A 21,781-nucleotide genomic window follows, 5' to 3' on the forward strand; every position below is an offset into this window, starting at 1 on the left:
CCTTCGCGGCTTCGCCTTGTAGTACTACGGGCTACGGCTCCGGTGCTTGCTTGCCTCCGCGCCCTTCTCCAGGCTTGGAAATGGTATAAAACATGTTTCCTTTACGGGTTTGATTTTACATACCAAGTCTTAGTGCTACTTTAGAAACCTCATTTTTTTCAAAAGATTTGTATTTTCTCAAAAAAAAAATTATTATCCTTTAAAAAAATAGTTAATAGCTGAATTATTAGTTATATTGTTTGTATATCTTTAACTAATTTTAGCCGTTAATTATCATATCCAATGCATTCAAACACTCTCTAGACCATGGCAATGATTGGTTTTACACTCGTCTCATGGACACGAGTACTCACGTCGAGATGCACTACATACGTACTGCTACTGTACTAAATAGGAATAGGCATCTCTCCTAGATTTTCGTCATCTACCTGTTATCTAAAGGTTACTCTAAATATACAGAATGCTACTGGATTTGTATATATAGAGTTTATCTATTCCTAATTTTATTCATTTTAATACTTTAAATATCAGATTTATAGCGAAACTAATATATATATATATATATATATAATATTTGAGAATATGATAAATATATATGTATGAAAAATTAAAATAAAACATATTTCTAATATATCTATTTATATATATATAGAGCGAGATATAAAGGTGTCGTAGACAAAGGAGATATTAGAAGTAATGGTAAAAGATGTATTATATAGAGAAGAGATACAGAGGACTTGCTTTTTACTAGAAACCATAGGCTGGGCCGAGTCTCAAAGATTCCAAATTCTGCTGCTTGCGTCTGCGGCGTATTGGACTACTGGTGCAGACACCGGCAGCCAGGAGGCAGGGGGAGGCTACCGGCACTGCCACCTACGCCTGCACTGCAGTATTCCTACTGCCTTGCTGCTTTGCAGTGCAGCCTGCAGTGCAGGTGCAGCACACCTTCGCACGTGCCGGTGGCCGAACGATTCTGCCAAGTGCGAATCAGAACCATGCCGGTTTTTCACATCAAAACAAACCAGAGTTCAGGTCTCGGACCGGAAAATGCTGCGGCTACAGCAGCCGAAATGTATTCTGAAAATCTTTGTGAACTCAGAACCTGGAAAAGGTGAGATGCATGGCGACGACCGCCTTGCATCAGCGCATTAGGCTGAGTCCAGTGCACAGCCTCCCTCTCGCCCCTGCCACGTCAGTTCTCGCCTCCACTCTCGTCTCTGCTGCTCCAGTGCACAGGCTGCAGCAGGCTACAGTCTCAGGCTATAGCCACATCAGCTTTTCTATTTCAGAATTAAGTAATTCACGCGGATTTATTTCAACGCTCAGAAAACACACAACATAATATTTTTATTGAATTAAAAATTACAAATTGTGTAATAATTAAAATAAAATTACATGACGATTTAAAAATACATAATAATTAATAGAAAATTACATAAATCTAATGATTATTATGTCCCCATACATGTTCAACCAAATCATTTAGTAGTTGTGTATATATCGATGTGTCCGTCATCTCGTTGTCCATTTGAATCCTAGCTGCTAGGCTCGGGGTTGCATTGTAGTAGATCGACGGGCCGACTGTAGAATCAACTGTCTCATATGTCTCGTCTAAATCGGCATCACGCTCGTCATCGATGATCATATTGTGCAAAATGACACATGCACGCATGATCAAACCAAGAGTACGTTGAGAGTAAGAACGTCCAGGAACTGCTATAATGTTGAACCGAGATTTCAACACTCCAAAAGCGCACTCAACATCTTTGCGCCATGCTGCTTGAGCATTTGTGAATAACTGATGTTTCTCACTTTGTGGAAGCGGAATACCCTTGATGAACACCGGCCAGGAAGGGTAGATGCCGTCGGCAAGATAGTATCCCATATTGTGTTCATGTCCATTAACCATGAAGTTCACTATGGGTGCTTGACCTTGAAGGACATCCTTGAATAATGGCGACTGATTCAGTACGTTAATGTCATTGTTGGACCCGGCCACCCCAAAAAAAGCATGCCAGATCCACCGATCATACGATGCAACAGCTTCTAAGATGATGGTGGGATGTTTGATATCCCCCCTTGTGAATTGACCGGCATGGGCGACCGGACAATTCCTCCACTGCCAATGCATACAATCGATACTTCCTAGCATGCCTGGAAAGCCACGCTCTTCTGCTTTTGCTAGTAGACGCTGAATATCCGCGACATTTGGTCGACGACAGAACTCCTCCTCATAACAATGAATGATACCCTCACAAAACTTCTCTAGACACTCTAATGCAGTTGATCTAGCTAGCTTTAAGTACTCATCTATCGAATCTGCAGCGGATCCATAGGCTAACAAGCGCAGAGCTGCGGTGCACTTTTGTAGGGGAGAGAGCCCGAGTCGACCCAGAGCATCTTCTCTTTGGGTGAAATACGGAGAGTATTCACCTAATCTAAGCATAATACTCAAAAAAAGTTGTCGCCTCATGCGATACCTGCGCCGAAAGTAATTTGGAGGATACACACAGTCATCGGCGAAGTAGTCTTGATGAAGCCGATCATGGGCAGACTCACGATCACGATTGATGTAGCGTCGACGACGCTTGGGCCTGCTCGACGACTCTTCATTGAGGTTGAGCATAGCCTCCTCCATGGCTGCTTGCAATGCATTGCACATTCCCCCTTCGGCTCCTTCACTTGAGTTTGTGCTCGAGGAAGACATGACGTGAAGATGAGTAGAAAAGGCGAGTTTGGAAGAGAGAAATGAGATGAAATGGTGTGTGAAATGAGCTCCACCCGGGTAGGGATATATATAGAGGGATTGGGGATGAAATTTGTATTTTTTTGCAATTTTTTTCAAATTTTTTGGACTCCAAACGGTCAAAAACGGCTAGTTGCAACGGCTAGCACACGTGGACCAATCAGATCGCGACACGTGGACCAGTCAGATCGCGCCACGTCGCTCTCGCCCGCGCTCTCGCCCCGCGCTCTCACCCCGCCAGTGCCTCGCCTCCCTCTCGCCTCCCTCTCGCCCGCCTCTCGCCCGGGCGGGCGCTCCAGCGCGGGCGAGAGCGAGGCGATATCGCCCGCTCTCGCCGGGCGCCAGCGCCATCGCCCGGCGCCGGCCTCTCGCCCGCCTATCGCCCGCGCGCGGGCGGCAGCGGCCTCTTCTCGCCCGCGCTGCCGCCCGCACTGGCACCAGCCTTAGCAGCCTAAAAGGCGTACGTATGTGGGGCCTTTACTGAAAAGTTTAAAGAAAGGACGCCGGGTTCATATATTATGATAAAAAGGTCCAGTCCATATGGTTCAAAACAATTTGTTATTCACTTTCAACGTACTTGGAGGATCTTACTATAGAACTCTTTTTTTTTATTTGCTCGGCTTCCTGCGTCTTCTAAGAACGTACCAGGTGGCGCCACAGAGAGATGACAGGCTAGATCATTTTCTTTATTGTAGTGTGCTCCGCCGTGCTCGCTGCTTGCAGGCTGCAGCTGCGTAGCAGGAGCAGGAGCACTAGCAGCACCACCACCAACCTGTCCAACCAGCCCCAAATGGTATAGCAGCAGGCAGTCAAAAGTGGAGTAGCTCTTTCGACCAGGCACAATAATGAATCTTTAGGACTTTGTTGTGGGGGTCGGCTCCAACCTTGGTGCGAGGCCATGACGATGTGGAATCTAGGAGTACTTCATCTACTACTAGCTTGGTTGGGAATAGAACACGGTTATGACTTTAACTTCAGTTAGGCTCAAGTTTATAGTTAAGTTTTGTCGGGGACCATAATTAGGGGTACCCTCAAGACGCCTAATTCTCAGCTGGTAACCCCCATCAGCATAAAGCTGCAGAGGCCTGATGGGTGCGATTAAGTCAGGGATCAGTCCATACGAGTGACTCGATCACGCTTCACCCGAGCCTAGCCTCGGACAAGGGCAGCCGACCTCGAGGGACTTCCGTCTCGCCCGAGGCCCCCCCTTTTAACGGCGGACACATCTCCGGCTCGCCCGAGGCCTTGGCTTCGCTAAGAAGCAACCCTGACTAAATCGCCGCACCGACTGACCGAGTTGCAGGAGCATTTAACGCAAAGGTGGCCTGACACCTCTATCCTGACGCGCGCCCCCCGGTAGAGCCGAAGTGACCGCCGTCACTCCGCCGCTCCACTGACCGGTCTGACAGAAGGACAGCGCCGCCTGCGCCACTCCGACTGCAGTGCCACTCGACAGAGTGAGTCTGACAGGCAGTCAGGCCTTGCCAAAGGCGCCATAGGAAACTCCGCTCCGCCCGACCCAGGGCTCGGACTCGGGCTAAGACCCGGAAGACGGCGAACTCCGCTCCGCCCGGAAGACGGCGAACTCCGCTCCGCCCGACCCAGGGCTCGGACTCGGGCTAAGACCCGGAAGACGGCGAACTCCGCTCCGCCCGACCCAGGGCTCGGACTCGGGCTCAGCCCCGGAAGACGGCGAACTCCGCTCCGCCCGACCCAGGGCTCGGACTCGGGGCTAAGACCCGGAAGACGGCGAACTCCGCTTCGCCCGACCCAGGGCTCGGACTCAGGCTCAGCCCCGGAAGACGACGAACTCCGCCTCGCCCGACCCCAGGGCTCGGACTCCGCTCTGGCCTCTGCCGAACGATCTCCGTCTCGCCCGACCCAGGGGCTCGGGCTCGGCCTCGGCCACGGAAGACAGACTCGACCTCGGCTTCGGAGGAGCCCTCACGTCGCCCGACCTAGGGCATAGGCCCGCCACGTCAACGGGAAGCGCCATCATCATCCTACCCCGAGCCGATTCGGGTCACAGAGAACAAGACCGGTGTCCCATCCGGCTAGCTCCGCCAGATGGGCAATGATGGCACCCCACAAGCTCTGTGACGACGGCGGCTCTCAGCTCTCTTACGGAAGCAGGGGGACGTCAGCAAGGACTCGACCGCTCCGACAGCTGTCCCTCTGTCAGGCTCCGTTGCTCCTCCGACAGCCACGACATCACGCCAGCAGGGTGCCAAGATCTCTCCGGCTGCCACATTGGCATGTACTTAGGGCGCTAGCTCTCCCTCCGCTAGACACGTAGCACTCTGCTACACCCCCATTGTACACCTGGATCCTCTCCTTACGCCTATAAAAGGAAGGACCAGGGCCTTCTTAGAGAAGGTTGGCCGCGCGGGGACGAGGACGGGACATGCGCTCTCTTGGGGCCGCTCGCTTCCCTCACCCGCGTGGACGCTTGTAACCCCCCTACTGCAAGCGCACCCGACCTGGGCGCGGGACGAACACGAAGGCCGCGGGATCTCCACCTCTCTCACGCCCGTCTCCGGCCACCTCGCTTCTCCCCCCTTCGCGCTCGCCCACGCGCTCGACCCATCTGGGATGGGGCACGCGGCACACTCACTCGTCGGCTCGGGGACCCCCCGGTCTCGAAACGCCGACAGTTGGCGCGCCAGGTAGGGGCTTGCTGCGTGCTGACGAACAGCTTCCCGTCAAGCTCCAGATGGGCAGTCTCCAGCAACCTCTCCGGCCCGGGACGGTGCTCCGTTTCGGGAGTCTTGAGTTCATGTCCTTCGACGGCAGCTACGACATGATACTCCTTCCACCGCCGCGCGACAACGACAATGGCGGCCGACATCCCGCCCGCGGGCGGCGGAACCGACGACATCTTCCCCGCGCGGTGGAAGAACAACATTCGAGCTCGCCCCGTCCTCTCCCCCGCCAACGGAGGAGGAGGCGGGGCAACCAAGGCCAAGCGGGAGGTCGCGCTTCATCGGCTGTCGAGCGAATCGACGTCCCCAGCGCCCCGACGGAAGGCACGCCGGGCGTCGACCTCGCGTTCGAGACGAAGGCGAGCGCCGTCCCCCCCGCGACACGCCAATCCCGAGCAAGTGGACGACGCCGGCGCACTCGCGGAGAGCTTGCAGGACGTCGCCCTCGTACCTGAGATGACGGTGCAACCAGTCCCTGATGTGACTACGTCGCTCCGCGTCGACCAAAAGGTACTGACTAATTCCCATCCTACGTCTTTTCGACTCGGCCTCAACCCGCCAAGCGACCTCGCTTTGGCGGGTGCTCTCATTGAGGCGAGTGCAACCCCACTGGGGTTTCGTATGCGGTCGCCTTGGGACCGATTGACGGACGTCTCGACCTGCGGGCCCTCTGGGTCCGAGGAAGATGACGATCCCAGCATCTGTTGGGATTTCTCTGGATTTGGCAACCCCAGTGCCATGCGGGACTTCATGACCGCATGTGACTACTGCCTCTCCGACTGTTCCGACGGAAGCCGCAGCCTTGACGACGAGGACTGCGGCCCAAGCCGCGAATGTTTCCACGTCGAGCTAGGGGATCCCTCCGAAGGCAACCATCTTGGCATGCCGGAGGACGGTGATTTTCCTAGGCCGGTGCCTCGCGCCGACATCCCGCGGGAGCTAGCTGTGGTCCCCGTTCCGGCGGGGGGTCACGACCCACAGCTCGAGCAAGTCCGCGGGGCGCAGGCCAGGCTCGACGAGGGAACAGGGGCGCTTGAGACGATCCGCCGGGACGTCGGGCAGGTATGGGCGGGCCAACCCCGGCCGGAGAAATACGTCACCTGCCCCAGGGTCTCCAGCACCGCGTCGCCAACGATGTCAGGGTCAGGCCGCCGCCCGCATCCAGCGGGGTTGGTCAGAACCTGGCAGCCGCAGCGATGCTCCTCCGCGCGATGCCGGAGCCATCAACCACCGAGGGTCGGCGAATCCAGGGAGAGCTCAAGAATCTCCTGGAAGGCGCTGCGGCCCGACGGGCCGAGAGCACTGCCTCCCGAAGGCAGCGATACCCCTCGGAACCTCACGCCGCGACTTCCCGATTCATGCGGGAAGCCTCGGTCTACACCGGGCGCACGCGCAACACCGCGCCTGCGGCCCCAGGCCACCTCGGCAACGAGCACCACCGTCGCGACCATCGGGCCCACCTCGACGAAAGGGTGCGCCGAGGCTACCACCCCAGGCGTGGGGGGCGCTACGACAGCGGGGAGGATCGGAGTCCCTCGCCCGAACCACCCGGTCCGCAGGCCTTCAGTCGGGCCATCCGATGGGCGCCGTTCCCGACCCGGTTCCGACCCCCGACTACTATCACAAAGTACTCGGGGGAAACGAGGCCGGAACTGTGGCTCGCGGACTACCGCCTGGCCTGCCAACTGGGAGGAACGGACGACGACAACCTCATCATCCGCAACCTTCCCCTGTTCCTCTCTGACACTGCTCGCGCCTGGTTGGAGCACCTGCCTCTGGGACAGATCTCCAACTGGGACGACTTGGTCCAAGCCTTCGCCGGCAATTTCCAGGGCACGTACGTGCGCCCCGGGAATTCCTGGGACCTCCGGAGCTGCCGGCAACAGCCGGGAGAGTCTCTCCGGGACTACATTCGGCGATTCTCGAAGCAGCGCACCGAGCTGCCCAACATCACCGACTCGGATGTCATCGGCGCGTTCCTTGCCGGCACCACCTGCCGTGACCTGGTGAGTAAGTTGGGTCGCAAGACCCCCACCAGGGCGAGCGAGCTGATGGACATCGCCACCAAGTTCGCCTCTGGCCAGGAGGCGGTCGAAGCTATCTTCCGAAAGGACAAGCAGCCCCAGGGCCGCCCATCGGAAGAGGCTCCCGAGGCGTCTACTCCGTGCGGCGCCAAGAAGAAAGGCAAGAGGAAGTCACAATCGAAACGTGACGCCGCCGACGCGGACCTTGTCGCCGCCGCCGAGTACAAGAACCCTCGGAAGCCCCCCGGAGGTGCTAACCTCTTCGACAAGATGCTCAAGGAGCCGTGCCCCTACCATCAGGGGCCCGTCAAGCACACTCTCGAGGAGTGCGTCATGCTTCGACGCCACTTCCACAGGGCCGGGCCGCCCGCAGAGGGTGGCAGGGCCCGTGACGACGACAAGAGGGAAGATCACCAAGCAGGAGAGTTCCCCGAGGTCCGTGACTGCTTCATGATCTACGGTGGGCATGCGGCGAATGCCTCGGCTCGGCATCGCAAGCAAGAGCGCCGGGAGGTCTGCTCGGTGAAGGTGGCGGCGCCAGTCTACCTAGACTGGTCCGACAAGCCCATCACCTTCGATCAGGCCGACCACCCCGACCACGTGCCGAGCCCGGGGAAATACCCGCTCGTCGTCGACCCCATCATCGGCGACGTCAGGCTCACCAAGGTCCTGATGGATGGGGGCAGCTGCCTCAACATCATCTACGCCGAGACCCTCAGGCTCCTGCGTCGATCTGTCCTCCGTCCGGGCAGGCGCTGCGCCATTCCACGGGATCATCCCTGGGAAGCGCGTCCAGCCCCTCGGACGACTCGACCTTCCCGTCTGCTTCGGAACGCCCTCCAACTTCCGAAGGGAGACCTTGACGTTCGAGGTGGTCGGGTTCTGAGGAACCTACCACGCGGTACTGGGGAGGCCATGCTACGCGAAGTTCATGGCCGTCCCCAACTACACCTACCTGAAGCTCAAGATGCCGGGCCCCAACGGGGTCATCACCGTCGGCCCCACGTACAAACACGCGTTCGAATGCGACGTGGAGTGCGTGGAGTACGCCGAGGCCCTCGCCGAGTCCGAGGCCCTCATCGCCGACCTGGAGAACCTCTCCAAAGAGGTGCCAGACGTGAAGCGTCATGCCGGCAACTTCGAACCAGCGGAGACGGTTAAGGCCGTCCCTCTCGACCCCAGTGGCGACACCTCCAAGCAGATCCGGATTGGTTCCGGGCTCGACCCCAAATAGGAAGCAGTGCTCGTCGACTTTCTCCGCGCAAACGCCGACGTCTTTGCGTGGAGTCCCTCGGACATGCCCGGCATACCGAGGGATGTCGCCGAGCACTCGCTGGATATTCGGGCCGGAGCCCGACCCGTCAGGCAGCCTCTGCGCCGATTCGACGAGGAGAAGCGCAGAGTGATAGGCGAGGAGATCCACAAGCTAATGGCAGCAGGGTTCATCAAAGAGGTATTCCATCCCGAATGGCTTGCCAACCCTGTGCTTGTGAGGAAGAAAGGGGGGAAATGGCGGATGTGTGTAGACTACACTGGTCTCAACAAAGCATGTCCGAAGGTTCCCTACCCTCTGCCTCGCATCGATCAAATCGTGGATTCCACTGCTGGGTGCGAAACCTTGTCCTTCCTCGATGCCTACTCAGGGTATCACCAGGTCCGGATGAAAGAGTCCGACCAACTCGCGACTTCTTTCATCACGCCGTTCGGCATGTACTGCTATGTCACCATGCCGTTCGGTTTGAGGAATGCGGGCGCGACGTACCAGCGGTGCATGAACCATGTGTTCGGCGAACACATCGGTCGCACAGTCGAGGCCTACGTCGATGACATCGTAGTCAAGACAAGGAAGGCTTCCGACCTCCTCTCCGACCTTAAAGTGACATTCCGATGTCTCAAGGCGAGAGGAGTCAAGCTCAATCCTGAGAAGTGTGTCTTCGGGGTGCCCCGGGGCATGCTCCTGGGGTTTATCGTCTCCGAGCGAGGCATCGAAGCCAACCCGGAGAAGATCGCAGCTATCACCAGCATGGGACCCATCAAGGACTTAAAAGGCGTACAGAGGGTCATGGGATGTCTCGCGGCCCTGAGCCGCTTCATCTCACGCCTCGGCGAAAAGGGTCTACCTCTGTACCGCCTCTTAAGGAAGACCGAGTGTTTCGCTTGGACCCCTGAGGCCGAGGAAGCCCTCGGGAACCTGAAGGCGCTCCTTACAAAGGCGCCTGTCTTGGTGCCCCCAGCTGATGGAGAAGCCCTCTTGGTCTACGTCGCCACTACCACTCAGGTGGTTAGCGCCGCGATTGTGGTCGAGAGGCAAGAGGAAGGGCATGCATTGCCCGTTTAGAGGCCAGTCTACTTCGTCAGCGAGGTACTGTCCGAGACCAAGATCCGCTACCCACAAGTTCAGAAGCTGCTGTATGCTGTGATCCTGACGAGGCGGAAGTTACGACACTACTTCGAGTCTCATCCGGTAACTGTAGTGTCATCCTTCCCCCTGGGGGAGATCATCCAGTGCCGAGAGGCCTCGGGCAGGATCGCAAAGTGGGCGGTGGAAATCATGGGCGAAACAATCTCATTCGCCCCTCGGAAGGCCATCAAGTCCCAGGTGTTGGCAGACTTCGTAGCCGAATGGGTCGACACCCAGCTACCGACGGCTCCGATCCAACCGGAGCTCTGGACCATGTTTTTCGACGGGTCACTGATGAAGACGGGAGCCGGCGCGGGCCTGCTCTTCATCTCGCCCCTCGGGAAGCACCTACGCTACGTGCTACGCCTCCATTTCCCGGCGTCCAACAATGTGGCTGAGTACGAGGCTCTGGTCAACGGGTTGCGGATCGCCATCGAGCTAGGGGTCAGACGCCTCGACGCCCGCGGTGACTCGCAGCTCGTCATCAACCAAGTCATGAAGAACTCCCACTGTCGCGACCCGAAGATGGAGGCCTACTGCGATGAGGTTCGATGCCTGGAAGACAAGTTCTTCGGGCTCGAGCTCAACCACATCGCTCGGCGCTACAACGAGACTGCGGACGAGCTGGCTAAAATAGCCTCGGGGCGAACAACGGTTCCCCCGGACGTCTTCTCCTGGGATCTGCGTCAACCCTCCGTCAAGATCGACGACTCGCTCGAGCCCGAGGCACCCTCGGCTCGACCCGAGGCGTCCTCGGTTCAGCCCGAGGTACCCTCGGCCCCCGAAGCCGAGGCACTGAACGTCGAGGAGGAGCAGAGCGGGGCCACGCGTGATCGAAATTGGCAGGCCCCGTACCTACGATATCTCCGCTAGGGAGAGCTACCCCTCGACCAAGCCGAGGCTCGGCGGGTAGCTCGACGCGCCAAGTCGTTCGTCTTGCTGGGCGATGAGGAGGAGCTCTACCACCGGAGCCCCTCGGGCATCCTCCAGCGATGCATCTCCATCGCCGAAGGTCAGGAACTCCTGCAAGAAATACACTCGGGGGCTTGCGGCCATCATGCAGCGCCTCGAGCCCTTGTCGGGAATGCTTTCCGGCAAGGCTTCTACTGGCCAACGGCGGTGGCTGACGCCACTAGAATTGTCCGCACCTGCGAAGGGTGCCAATTCTATGCGAAGCAGACCCACCTGCCCGCTCAGGCTCTGCAGACGATACCCATCACCTGGCCCTTCGCTGTATGGGGTCTGGACCTCGTCGGTCCCTTGCAGAAGGCGCCCGGGGGCTACACGCACCTGCTGGTCGCCATCGACAAATTCTCCAAGTGGATCGAGGTCCGACCCCTGAACAGCATCAGGTCCGAGCAGGCGGTGGCGTTCTTCACCAACATCATCCATCGCTTCGGGGTCCCAAACTCCATCATCACCGACAACGGTACCCAGTTCACCGGCAAAAAATTCTTGGATTTTTGCGAGGATCACCACATCCGGGTGGACTGGGCCGCCGTGGCTCATCCCATGTCGAATGTGCAAGTAGAGCGTGCCAACGGCATGATTCTACAAGGGCTCAAGCCCCGGATTTACAACGGCCTCAACAAGTTCGGCAAGCGATGGATGAAGGAACTCCCCTCGGTGGTCTGGAGCCTGAGGACGACGCCGAGCCAAGCCACGGGTTTCACGTCGTTCTTCCTGGTCTACGGGGCCGAGGCCATCTTGCCCACTGACCTGGAATACGGCTCCCCGAGGACGAGGGCCTACACCGATCAAAGCAACCAAGCTAGCCGAGAAGAATCGCTGGACCAGCTGGAAGAGGCTCGGGACAAGGCCTTACTACACTCGGCGCGGTACCAGCTGTCCCTGCGACGCTACCACGCTCGAGGGGTCCGGCCCCGAGACCTCCAAGTGGGCGACCTGGTGCTTCGGCTGCGGCAAGACGCCCGAGGGAGGCACAAACTCACGCCCCCCTGGGAGGGGCCATTCGTCATCGCCAAAGTTCTGAAGCCCGGAACATACAAGCTGGCCAACAATCAAGGCGAGATCTACGACAACGCTTGGAACATCAAACAGCTACGTCGCTTCTACCCTTAAGATGTTTTTCAAGTTGTTCATATACCTCGCACCCACGCAAAGTTTAGTCATCAAGGAAGGGTCGGCCTCGCCTCGGCAAAGCCCGACCCTCCCTCGGGGGCTAAAAGGGGGGAGACCCCCTCTGCGTCGAAATTTTCCTCGAAAAATGATCTCTTTTTAGCAGAATTTCTTTCGTGCTTTTTGACTACTTCGAAAAGCGGATCCTGGAAACGACGGAGTACACGTAAGCAGCCAAGGCTGACCGAGCCGAGGGACTCCTACGCCTCCGGGATACGGATACCTCACTCATCACCTTCTGCGATAAGTAACTCGCGTTCGGATAAAGTGATTCCGCGGACCGAACAAGTCTTCACGTTCGGAAGTTCTTCTGCCGAGGCGGTCCTTCAAGCCTTCTCGACTGAATCGGTGACAGGGCCTCATGGACGGGCGAAAGTACGCGTAAGCGGCAAGGCCGACCGAGCCGAGGGACTCCCACGCCTCTGGGATACGGATACCTCACTCATCACCTTCCGCGAGAAGCAACTCTCGCCCACGCAAACATCTCTGTTACCGACGGAAAGTCCAGATGCTCGAAATAAGAGGAAAGGAGACGCGGCTTTACAAGCAGCGAGGGTGTGTTTTCTGGCCTCGGCGGCCGCAGAAGGCACACGCTACAAGACAATCTGATCCTGCAGGCTCGGGTCTTCACGCTGAAGGGGGCTGCAGCACCCTCGGCATCGACGACGCCTTCAGCGAGGTCCGACCCAGCCTCGGACGGTGACGCGGTCCAGGGACTTCTCCGGGAATCCGGCCCGAGCAGGCGGCTCGGCCGGTTACCCCTGGGGCCTCGGCCAACCATCTTCCAAGGGCGCCAGCCCGACCCGAGGCCTCGGCTGATCGACTCCGGCGTCGGCCCCGCTGACGGGCAACCCGGCTAGGCTCCGGCCAACCAGGTTCCCATTTTCGAGCCAACTCCGCCTCTGTTCGTACTGATATCGCTACCCCTGGCCTCGGCTCATCGAAGAGCGGCCAAGGGGTCCCTTTAACTAAGCTAGAGGAGCCTCAGACAACAAGGCCGATCGAGCCGAGGGACTCCTACGCCTCCGGGATACGGATACCTCACTCGTCACCTTGACACGGGGCGACTCATGCTTCGTGAAGCGGTTCAGATAATCGACAGGCGAGACTTAGTGCTCGAAAATAAAGAAAAAATACGGCTCCGTGCCGAAATTACATACATGTTCAGGCCTCGACAGCCACAATGAACAAAAACACTGGCATTCGAAGTGCCATTACAAATGGAACTCCGGTTCCCCCTCCGCAGGTACGAACAACCCCACTCCGAGAGGGAAGGCCTGTGGAGCAACGGAAGGCCGACGAACGGCGCGCCGTCACCTGCTCCAGCAGCGACGACGACAACGACTTCTGCTCCGGGGGGTCGAACAGCGGCAGCACCGACCTCAGGGCGGGTGCTGCTGCCAGGAGGCCCCCGCCCACGCCAAAACTTATGAGGCAAGGGCGGGCAGAAGTCCGCAGAGTTGAAGGTCGGTCCGTGGCCGGCCTTGGCTATCTCACCGGCAGAAGAACCTCTTCAAGCTGCCGTGGCGGACGCCGGCACCGCGAGCGGCTCCGAAGCCACTCGCGTCCGAGAGCCAGGCACGGTGCAGCTGCCAGCGCCACGGACGACGACCGCCCTTCCCTCTGATCACTGAGTGAAGGAGCGGGCCGCCGCCCACGCGGGGGCCGACTTCAACTCGGCGCACTCCCCTCCCCAGCCCTGGTGATGATAATCCTTGAGGCTGAGGGAGGGGCAGGGGCCGCAGCCCGGCTCTCTTTCCCCCACCATCAAGCCGGAGGTCACCATCTTGGGTGACCGCCGGTGGAGGGGTGCGGCCGGGCTGCATGATGAAAATCCTTGAAGCCGAACGATGGCTGAAAGGTACCAACTCCCACGGAGTTGCGTTCCTCCAACAAGGAGGCGGAAAGACGGCGGATACCCCCCATCCGGGGGCTTGGAAGATGGAAAGACACGACGCATAAGGGAGGAAGAAGACATGGTTGCCTTCCGAAAGGGGTCGCCCTCCTTTTAAAGGCAACTCTCCCTACGTGCGCCCCCAAACGCCACGGGCTGAGTCTTCTCCAACACGCTCCAAGGCCCTCCCCTGCGGCTCGGGGGCTGGGTCCCGCATGTCATGCAAACCGGCTCAGAGCAGAAGAAGCCAAACCGCCGCGCGTGGTGCACACAACCGCCCAGCGGTTACAAGCGACCCCCCACTTTTGCCCAGACCAACGGGCGGAAGGGGCGGGCAGCCATGCAGGCGGCATGCAACCGCGCCAGGTGGACGCGCTTCTCCGACTTCTGACACGCCAGCTTGGAGGCCCAGGCACACGCGTCACGCAACCAGCGCGCCAGTTGCTGCATGCAAGCAACCGCACCGCCACTTGCGCCACCGTCGCAGCTCTTCGGTTGCGGAACCTATGCCGCAACTCGAGGCGACCCAGCGCACGACCCAGCAGCGCCAGCCTGGCGCGACGGTCAATGCGGCCGAAAGTGGGCCGGCAGTAATGACGGTGGCAGGCGGGCGGGAGCAGCAGTCATGTCGTCAGCCAGGCTCAAGTCCCATCCAGGGACAGCAAGAGAGCCTCCTCCCATGGCGTGAAGACGGTGCACCCGTGATCCGTTCCTCGAACGGCTCATGCACGCGCAACGGCCGCCCCGCCAACCACTCGCCCCGTTGCATTAACTCCGCGGCGGGACAGGCGGCGCTTCTGGCAGGAGGAGTGGGCGACGCTTCACCTTCGCCGTAATAACCGCGCCAAAAAAGGTACGCCGCGTCATTCGATTTCGTATCCTTTTCCTTTTTCCTCTTTCTCTATCTCTTGCAACAGGGACCGGGAAAGGGGGATACCCCGAAAAGGATCCTTCTCTGTGAAGGAACCGGGCTCCGAGCCCCCCTACTGATCAGAGGTTCGAAGGCTGGCCCTCCGAAGGGTTCAACAGTCGCCTCAGATCGCGTGGGCCCGACACCCACTACTGGTCAGGGGTTCGAAGGCCGGCCCCCCGAAGGGCTCCATGGCCGCCTCAGGCTACTCGGGCTCCGCGCCCATTACTGATTAGGGGTTCGAAGGCTGGCCCCCGAAGGGTTCACAGTCGCCTCAGACGCCGAGCGAGGGATGACTAGGGGTACGTTCGATACATAACCAAGGCTCGGGCTGCGCTCCCGAGGTACCCTAGGACATTTCCGAGACCAGCGGGAACGATCTTGTAACGGAATCCCATCGGAGGGAGGCATCGAGCCCTCGGACCCCGTCGCCAGGGGACCGGGTCCGGCAGATCACCCGCAGGTACTTTTGGGCGTGCCTCTGGGCCCCTAGCCGACCCCCAACGAACGGGGCACGGACGTCCACTCGGATTACCCGCTTGTAGCTCACCGGAGACACCATGTTCGGTGCCCATCGAGGGTAACATGGCGCTCTCCCCCCTCCTCCTTGCGGAAAGGCGACGTAGGGGCGTATGTAAAAAAGCCGAGTCTGTCCCTGATCGTCCTCTCGCCCTGTGCGGGGGCTCGGGGGCTGCTCTCGCAAACCCGGCTCCGGCCAAACCATTGACATCGTCAACATACCAGCCCGAGAGCTTGGGCCCCGACCGTGCACCCGGGCTACGGCCAGTTCGCATGAGGGAACAACTAGACCAGCCGAAGCATTACGCAAGGCATTAAGACCTCGAAGGAGTGAAACCACTCCTCCGAGGCCTCGGGGGCTACACCCGGCGAGTGCGCTCGCGTGCACCGACCGGAACAGAATGCAACCGAGAAAGACTGGTCCCCTTGCAAAAAAGTGCGACGAAAGCCTCCAAGCGAGTGCTAACACTCCCTTCGAGGCTCGGGGGCTACTGTCGGGGACCATAATTAGGGGTACCCTCAAGACGCCTAATTCTCAGCTGGTAACCCCCATCAGCATAAAGCTGCAGAGGCCTGATGGGTGCGATTAAGTCAGGGATCAGTCCATACGAGTGACTCGATCACGCTTCACCCGAGCCTAGCCTCGGACAAGGGCAGCCGACCTCGAGGGACTTCCGTCTCGCCTGAGGCCCCCCTTTTAACGGCGGACACATCTCCGGCTCGCCCGAGGCCTTGGCTTCGCTAAGAAGCAACCCTGACTAAATCGCCGCACCGACTGACCGAGTTGCAGGAGCATTTAACGCAAAGGTGGCCTAACACCTCTATCCTGACGCGCGCCCCCCGGCAGAGCCGAAGTGACCGCCGTCACTCCGCCGCTCCACTGACCGGTCTGACAGAAGGACAGCGCCGCCTGGGCCACTCCGACTGCAGTGCCACTCGACAGAGTGAGTCTGACAGGCAGTCAGGCCTTGCCAAAGGCGCCATAGGAAACTCCGCTCCGCCCGACCTAGGGCTCGGACTCGGGCTAAGACCCGGAAGACAGCGAACTCCGCTCCGCCCGACCCAGGGCTCGGACTCGGGCTAAGACCCGGAAGACGGCGAACTCCGCTCCGCCCGACCCAGGGCTCGGACTCGGGCTAAGACCCGGAAGACGGCGAACTCCGCTCCGCCCGACCCAGGGCTCGGACTCGGGCTCAGCCCCGGAAGACGGCGAACTCTGCTCCGCCCGACCCAGGGCTCGGACTCGGGCTAAGACCCGGAAGACGGCGAACTCCGCTCCGCCCGACCCAGGGCTCGGACTCGGGCTCAGCCCCGGAAGACGACGAACTCCGCCTCGCCCGACCCCAGGGCTCGGACTCCGCTCTGGCCTCTGCCGAACGATCTCCGCCTCGCCCGACCCAGGGGCTCGGGCTCGGCCTCGGCCACGGAAGACAGACTCGACCTCGGCTTCGGAGGAGCCCTCACGTCGCCCGACCTAGGGCACAGGCCCGCCACGTCAACGGGAAGCGCCATCATCATCCTACCCCGAGCCGACTCGGGTCACAGAGAACAAGACCGGTGTCCCATCCGGCTAGCTCCGCCAGATGGGCAATGATGGCGCCCCACAAGCTCTGTGACGACGGCGGCTCTCAGCTCTCTTACGGAAGCAGGGGGACGTCAACAAGGACTCGACCGCTCCGACAGCTGTCCCTCCGTCAGGCTCCGTTGCTCCTCCGACAGCCACGACATCACGCCAGCAGGGTGCCAAGATCTCTCCAGCTGCCACATTGGCATGTACTTAGGGCGCTAGCTCTCCCTCCGCTAGACACGTAGCACTCTGCTACACCCCCATTGTACACCTGGATCCTCTCCTTACGCCTATAAAAGGAAGGACCAGGGCCTTCTTAGAGAAGGTTGGCCGCGCGGGGACGAGGACGGGACAGGCGCTCTCTTGGGGCCGCTCGCTTCCCTCACCCGCGTGGACGCTTGTAACCCCCCTACTGCAAGCGCACCCGACCTGGGCGCGGGACGAACACGAAGGCCGCGGGATCTCCACCTCTCTCACGCCCGTCTCCGGCCACCTTGCTTCTCCCCCCTTCGCGCTCGCCCACACGCTCGACCCATCTGGGCTGGGGCACGCGGCACACTCACTCGTCGGCTCGGGGACCCCCCGGTCTCGAAACGCCGACAAGTTTATACTGAAAAGCATCGCTATTTGTAAAATCGAAAGGACGGCTTTTAATATCCTATTTGTTGAGACTTATTCTCAAATGCTATGAATTAAAAATAAGACAACACAAAATATTAAAGGTTAAGGCTCTTCGTCCTTCAAAGCATTATTTCTCTTGGAATATAATGATCTTCAGACGAAGGTCATTAAGAACATATCTTCATAATCGCAGTATACATTAATGAAAGAAGAAGCATGTGAAACATAAAAAACAACATGAATGATTATGTAACATTATTAACTCATCTTCTATTATATTATCATGAATAAACATAAAAAATGCAGAATTGCATTTGTACCTTCGGCTTGACAGAAGGAGATAATATAAGTGTGATTCATGAGCGAGTACAAATCAGCGTGAATAGTACGGGGGTACTGTTCATCTATTTATAGGCACAGGGGCGCAGCCTGTGTGAAATTATATTTATACCCTTTACAATTGATTACATTCATGACACAAACTATCATGGGTCAATCTGTCTTTTCATCTTTAAGTCGGTGCAACCTTTCGTCTTAGGCATGTCGTTATGCCGAAGTTCCCTGTAAGGTAGCTTCGGCGTTATTTCTGTGCTGATCTTCCGAAGGTGTTTCTTTTTACAGGACCTTCGGCTACGAAGCAGACCCCAACAGTAGCCCTTCGCGGTGCTAGATCATTTTTCGTAACGAGCTTGATCCGTGAAAATTTTTCCTAGGCTTCGGAATGCCGAAGGCCCGAAAAACACCTTCCCTGAGCTCGTTGCCGAGAAACGATTAAAATAATCCGAGCGCGGGGTGGTCCCACCATGCAACGGGTATGCACGATCTGTCGATTCATCTTGCACGCACCGTGGTCCACCGTTCAGTGAGTGCGGGTGACTGTTGAGCGGGTACAAGCGACTTGACGATTCACCTTCACACCTGCAGCACTATATAAATAGACGGGTAGGTGTGAAGTTACCACAACATTCATTGCATTGCATTGTTGTGCTGCTCAAAATTTTAACCATAGCCGAAGCTTTCCCATCGCATTCTCAAGCAAAGCATCATTTTGAACTAGCTTCGTCATAAGAGAGAGCTTCGTCACAACCATAAAAATCATCAACATTCGTAAGAACTGCAAGGAATTCAACACCTGATGGCTAGAGTACGTTCAACCGCTAGAGTGACCCGCGACGGAGAAGAGGCCGAAACTACAGAGACTGCTTCGATCTCTGAAGTGATGAAACAATCAGGAATTGTGACAGAGGTAGCTGCTGAGAAAGGTGCACCTGCTGCCGAAGCTGAATATGCTGACATTGAAGAAGATGTTTTTGATGAAGAAGAGGAAGATTATAATACTCTTATGCCAGCCAAACCCAGTCACTTGGACTTTGGAAAATCTACCGTTTATGAGGCTGATATGCCTATGATGATAAAGCTAGGCTACTTCGGAGAAGCTGAGAAAAAGCTGATTCGTTTTGGCGGAGAAGAAACCACTCCGACACCGGATAAAGATGAGGTGGTACTTTTCAGGAGCTTCTTCAGAGCGGGATTGAGGTTTCCTTTGAACGAAATGATTGGAGAAGTTTTGGAAAACTGCGAGATCTATCTTCATTAGCTGACTCCTAACGCTATCGTTAGGCTCAGCGTCTTCATCTGGGCTCTCCGAAGCCAAGGAACAGATCCGAGTGCCGAAGCATTCTGCCGAGTGCACGAGCTTCATTATCAGACGAAGGCCAGAGAAGATGGTCTTCATGAGAACTTTGGTTGTTACAATTTCGCCTACCGCAAAGATATGAAGACTTCGGTGGTTAGCTATCGCACCAAGTGGCCAACTGGTTGGAAAAATGAGTGGTTTTATGTGAAGCCGATGAGAAGAAGAGGGAGAAGCTCAAGACGCTAGTACTGAGCCCTCTGAGCTTAAGCTTCGGGCTGACTAGGCCGCTGTGCCGTATGGAGCCGGGGTCACCATGCCAACAAGCTGTGGCAGAATTCCGGATGGTAGCCGAGCAGATCAGCACAAGAGACCTAGTCCAAGAATATCTGGCCTATAGGGTGTTCCCGACGCTGAGTGAATGGAACATGCCGAAGCTAAAGGGGACAAAGGAGAAGAAAGAACTTGTGCGACTACCTTATAAATTCAAATTTGAGAAATAGTTCAAAGGGCCATGTCAAGAATGGTTAGAAATGATAGAAACCATGTGCAACAAAATTTTAGGGAATTACACTAAAAAAGAAGATCAATTGATGACTGCAGCCTTCGGCACCCGACTGAAGCGAAGGTTGAATCGGGTGATGGATGCCCTGAACTTCGAATATCCTGATTATGAGCGATTGAACAAGGGTGCCGAAGGGCAAAAAAGAAAAAGGATTGTTAGTGTTATGAGCAGACAAGCTGCCAGAATGGTAAAAGAAGATGAAGAAATTCTGAAGAGGAAAAAATCGAGCCCTGAGCCGAAGGCAGCTGCTCCGAAGAAGAGGAAAGTTGTGGCTCCGAAGACAAAAACAACTAAAATAGAAGAAGAGACTCCTTCAACACCTTCAGCTACCGACGTGGAAGAAATTTTAAAGGTAATGACTGAATCCTTGCCTATCACGCTAAGTCCACTGGGGCCACATCTGACGAAGCTTTTACAGAAGAATGGGAATCTCTCGGCAGCGAAGAAGTCTGATGGGCCAAAAAGGCAGAGGATTATTACTATGATTGAAGCCATTGAAGAAACACCACCGCTAGCCTCGGCGTCTAAAACACCAGCTGTTGAAGATGCTACAGTTACCGAAGCTGCCCTCGCCGAAGCTGCAACTGCCGAAGATACAAACCTGGAGGACACATTTTCTGATATTGATAAAATGCTTTTGAATATGGTCGTGGAAGAAGCTGCTACAGCTGCCGAAGAGACCCTGGCCACAGTGCCTGGAAAAGAGAAGAAGATCACCGAAGATACTTCGGAGGAAAAGGATTTCAATTTTCAAAACATAATTGGTCAAAAGCTGTCTAAGGCTGAGAAAAAAGAGTTGAGAGATTATGCAATATCATGCGGCTATCAACCAGGAGCATTGCTCTTCGGCGGTATTGACGACGAAAGCTTAGGATGCCTCCGAGACCGAACTGGAGCGAAGGTTATCAGTACTCTATCGAAGAGTATTGGTTTCCCGAAGCTTGAGGCCGACATCAGTCGCTACCGATGCGTGCAGCGGTTGAAGCAGGTCTTCAACTCAGTTGGGGCCAGCTCTGAGAAGTTTGAACCTTCAGTTGAAGACCTGCCAGGGACCTTCGAACACATTAAGGGCGAAGTTGATGCTCTTGACGAAGTTATAGCTGGGCACGGCGATTTCTGTGCCCTGCTAGCTTCTCGGGGCACAGCTATTGCCTTCATGAAAACTGGTTGCACACATGGGAAATTCGTCAATATACCTAACTTCAGCTTACCACCAGTAGACTTAACTGATATCCCTAGCCTGGCCCGAAGCATAGGAAATAGATTTATAACACAAATCTAGACGAAGGTTGGCGAAGCTTAGCTGGTGATGAAGCTCGAAGTCACCTCAAGCCGGTAATAAACTCATACCTGGTGCTTACGTTTTCCTTGAAACTTGAGTTTACCTTATAACGCTTTGTTATGTACAGGACGACGAAGCCGAAGAGCAATTATCCGAAGCTTTTGGCGGATGGTGATGAAGTGACGAAGCTGAAGACACTACTATGAAAAAACTTTTTAGAGAAATTCTTGAATTATCCTTGAAAAAGATATTGAAATTTAGGAACCAGACACTACTCTGTAAATTTGTCCATACAGTGTAATATATTTTTACCTTTCTGTCCATGTATGAACTACTTTGATGTGGACAAAACTTGTATTTTTTGAGCCGAAGGCGAAAAACACCTTCCCTTCTTTTCGTACACAACGAAGCATAAATCTGCTTCTTTTTTCTCATGCCGAAGCCTTGTCATTAGAGCCGACGCAACTGTCTGTACTTCTATGATATGATGATGATGATCCTACGAATGTCTAAATGAATGTGTATGAATGCAATGAATGATGTAATGTATTGTGCAAATGAATGTCTAAACGCACGCTTACAAAGCCACATCCAAACTCTGCATTCCCTTAGGAATGACTGAATCCTCTTTGTCGTTTATTTTTCGGCTGCACTGCTTATTTTTCGGTGTAAGTTCTGCATCCCCTTAGGAACGTCTTTTGAACTTCTTCGCCTTCTATTTCGGCGATATGAGTTCTGTATCCCCTTAGGAACGTTTTTTGAACTTCTTCGCCTTATA

General features: G+C 56.2%; 1 protein-coding gene across 1 annotated transcript; it reads right to left on the reverse strand.

Moving 5' to 3' along the window:
* Nucleotides 1-1,441: 1,441 nt before the first annotated feature.
* On the reverse strand, nt 1,442-2,978 carry LOC109942545 (uncharacterized). Its single transcript, XM_020544623.3, has one exon. The coding sequence runs from the start codon at nt 2,705-2,707 to the stop codon at nt 1,442-1,444; it is 1,266 nt and encodes a 421-aa protein (XP_020400212.1). The 5' UTR covers nt 2,708-2,978.
* Nucleotides 2,979-21,781: the final 18,803 nt, after the last annotated feature.

The sequence above is a fragment of the Zea mays genome, chromosome 9, assembly GCF_902167145.1.
Source record: "Zea mays cultivar B73 chromosome 9, Zm-B73-REFERENCE-NAM-5.0, whole genome shotgun sequence".
NCBI classification, from domain to species: domain Eukaryota; kingdom Viridiplantae; phylum Streptophyta; class Magnoliopsida; order Poales; family Poaceae; genus Zea; species Zea mays.

Bases quoted from the DNA above. Each gene is read 5' to 3' on its own strand.
- LOC109942545 (XM_020544623.3), bottom strand. From the start codon at position 2,707: ATGTCTTCCTCGAGCACAAACTCAAGTGAAGGAGCCGAAGGGGGAATG.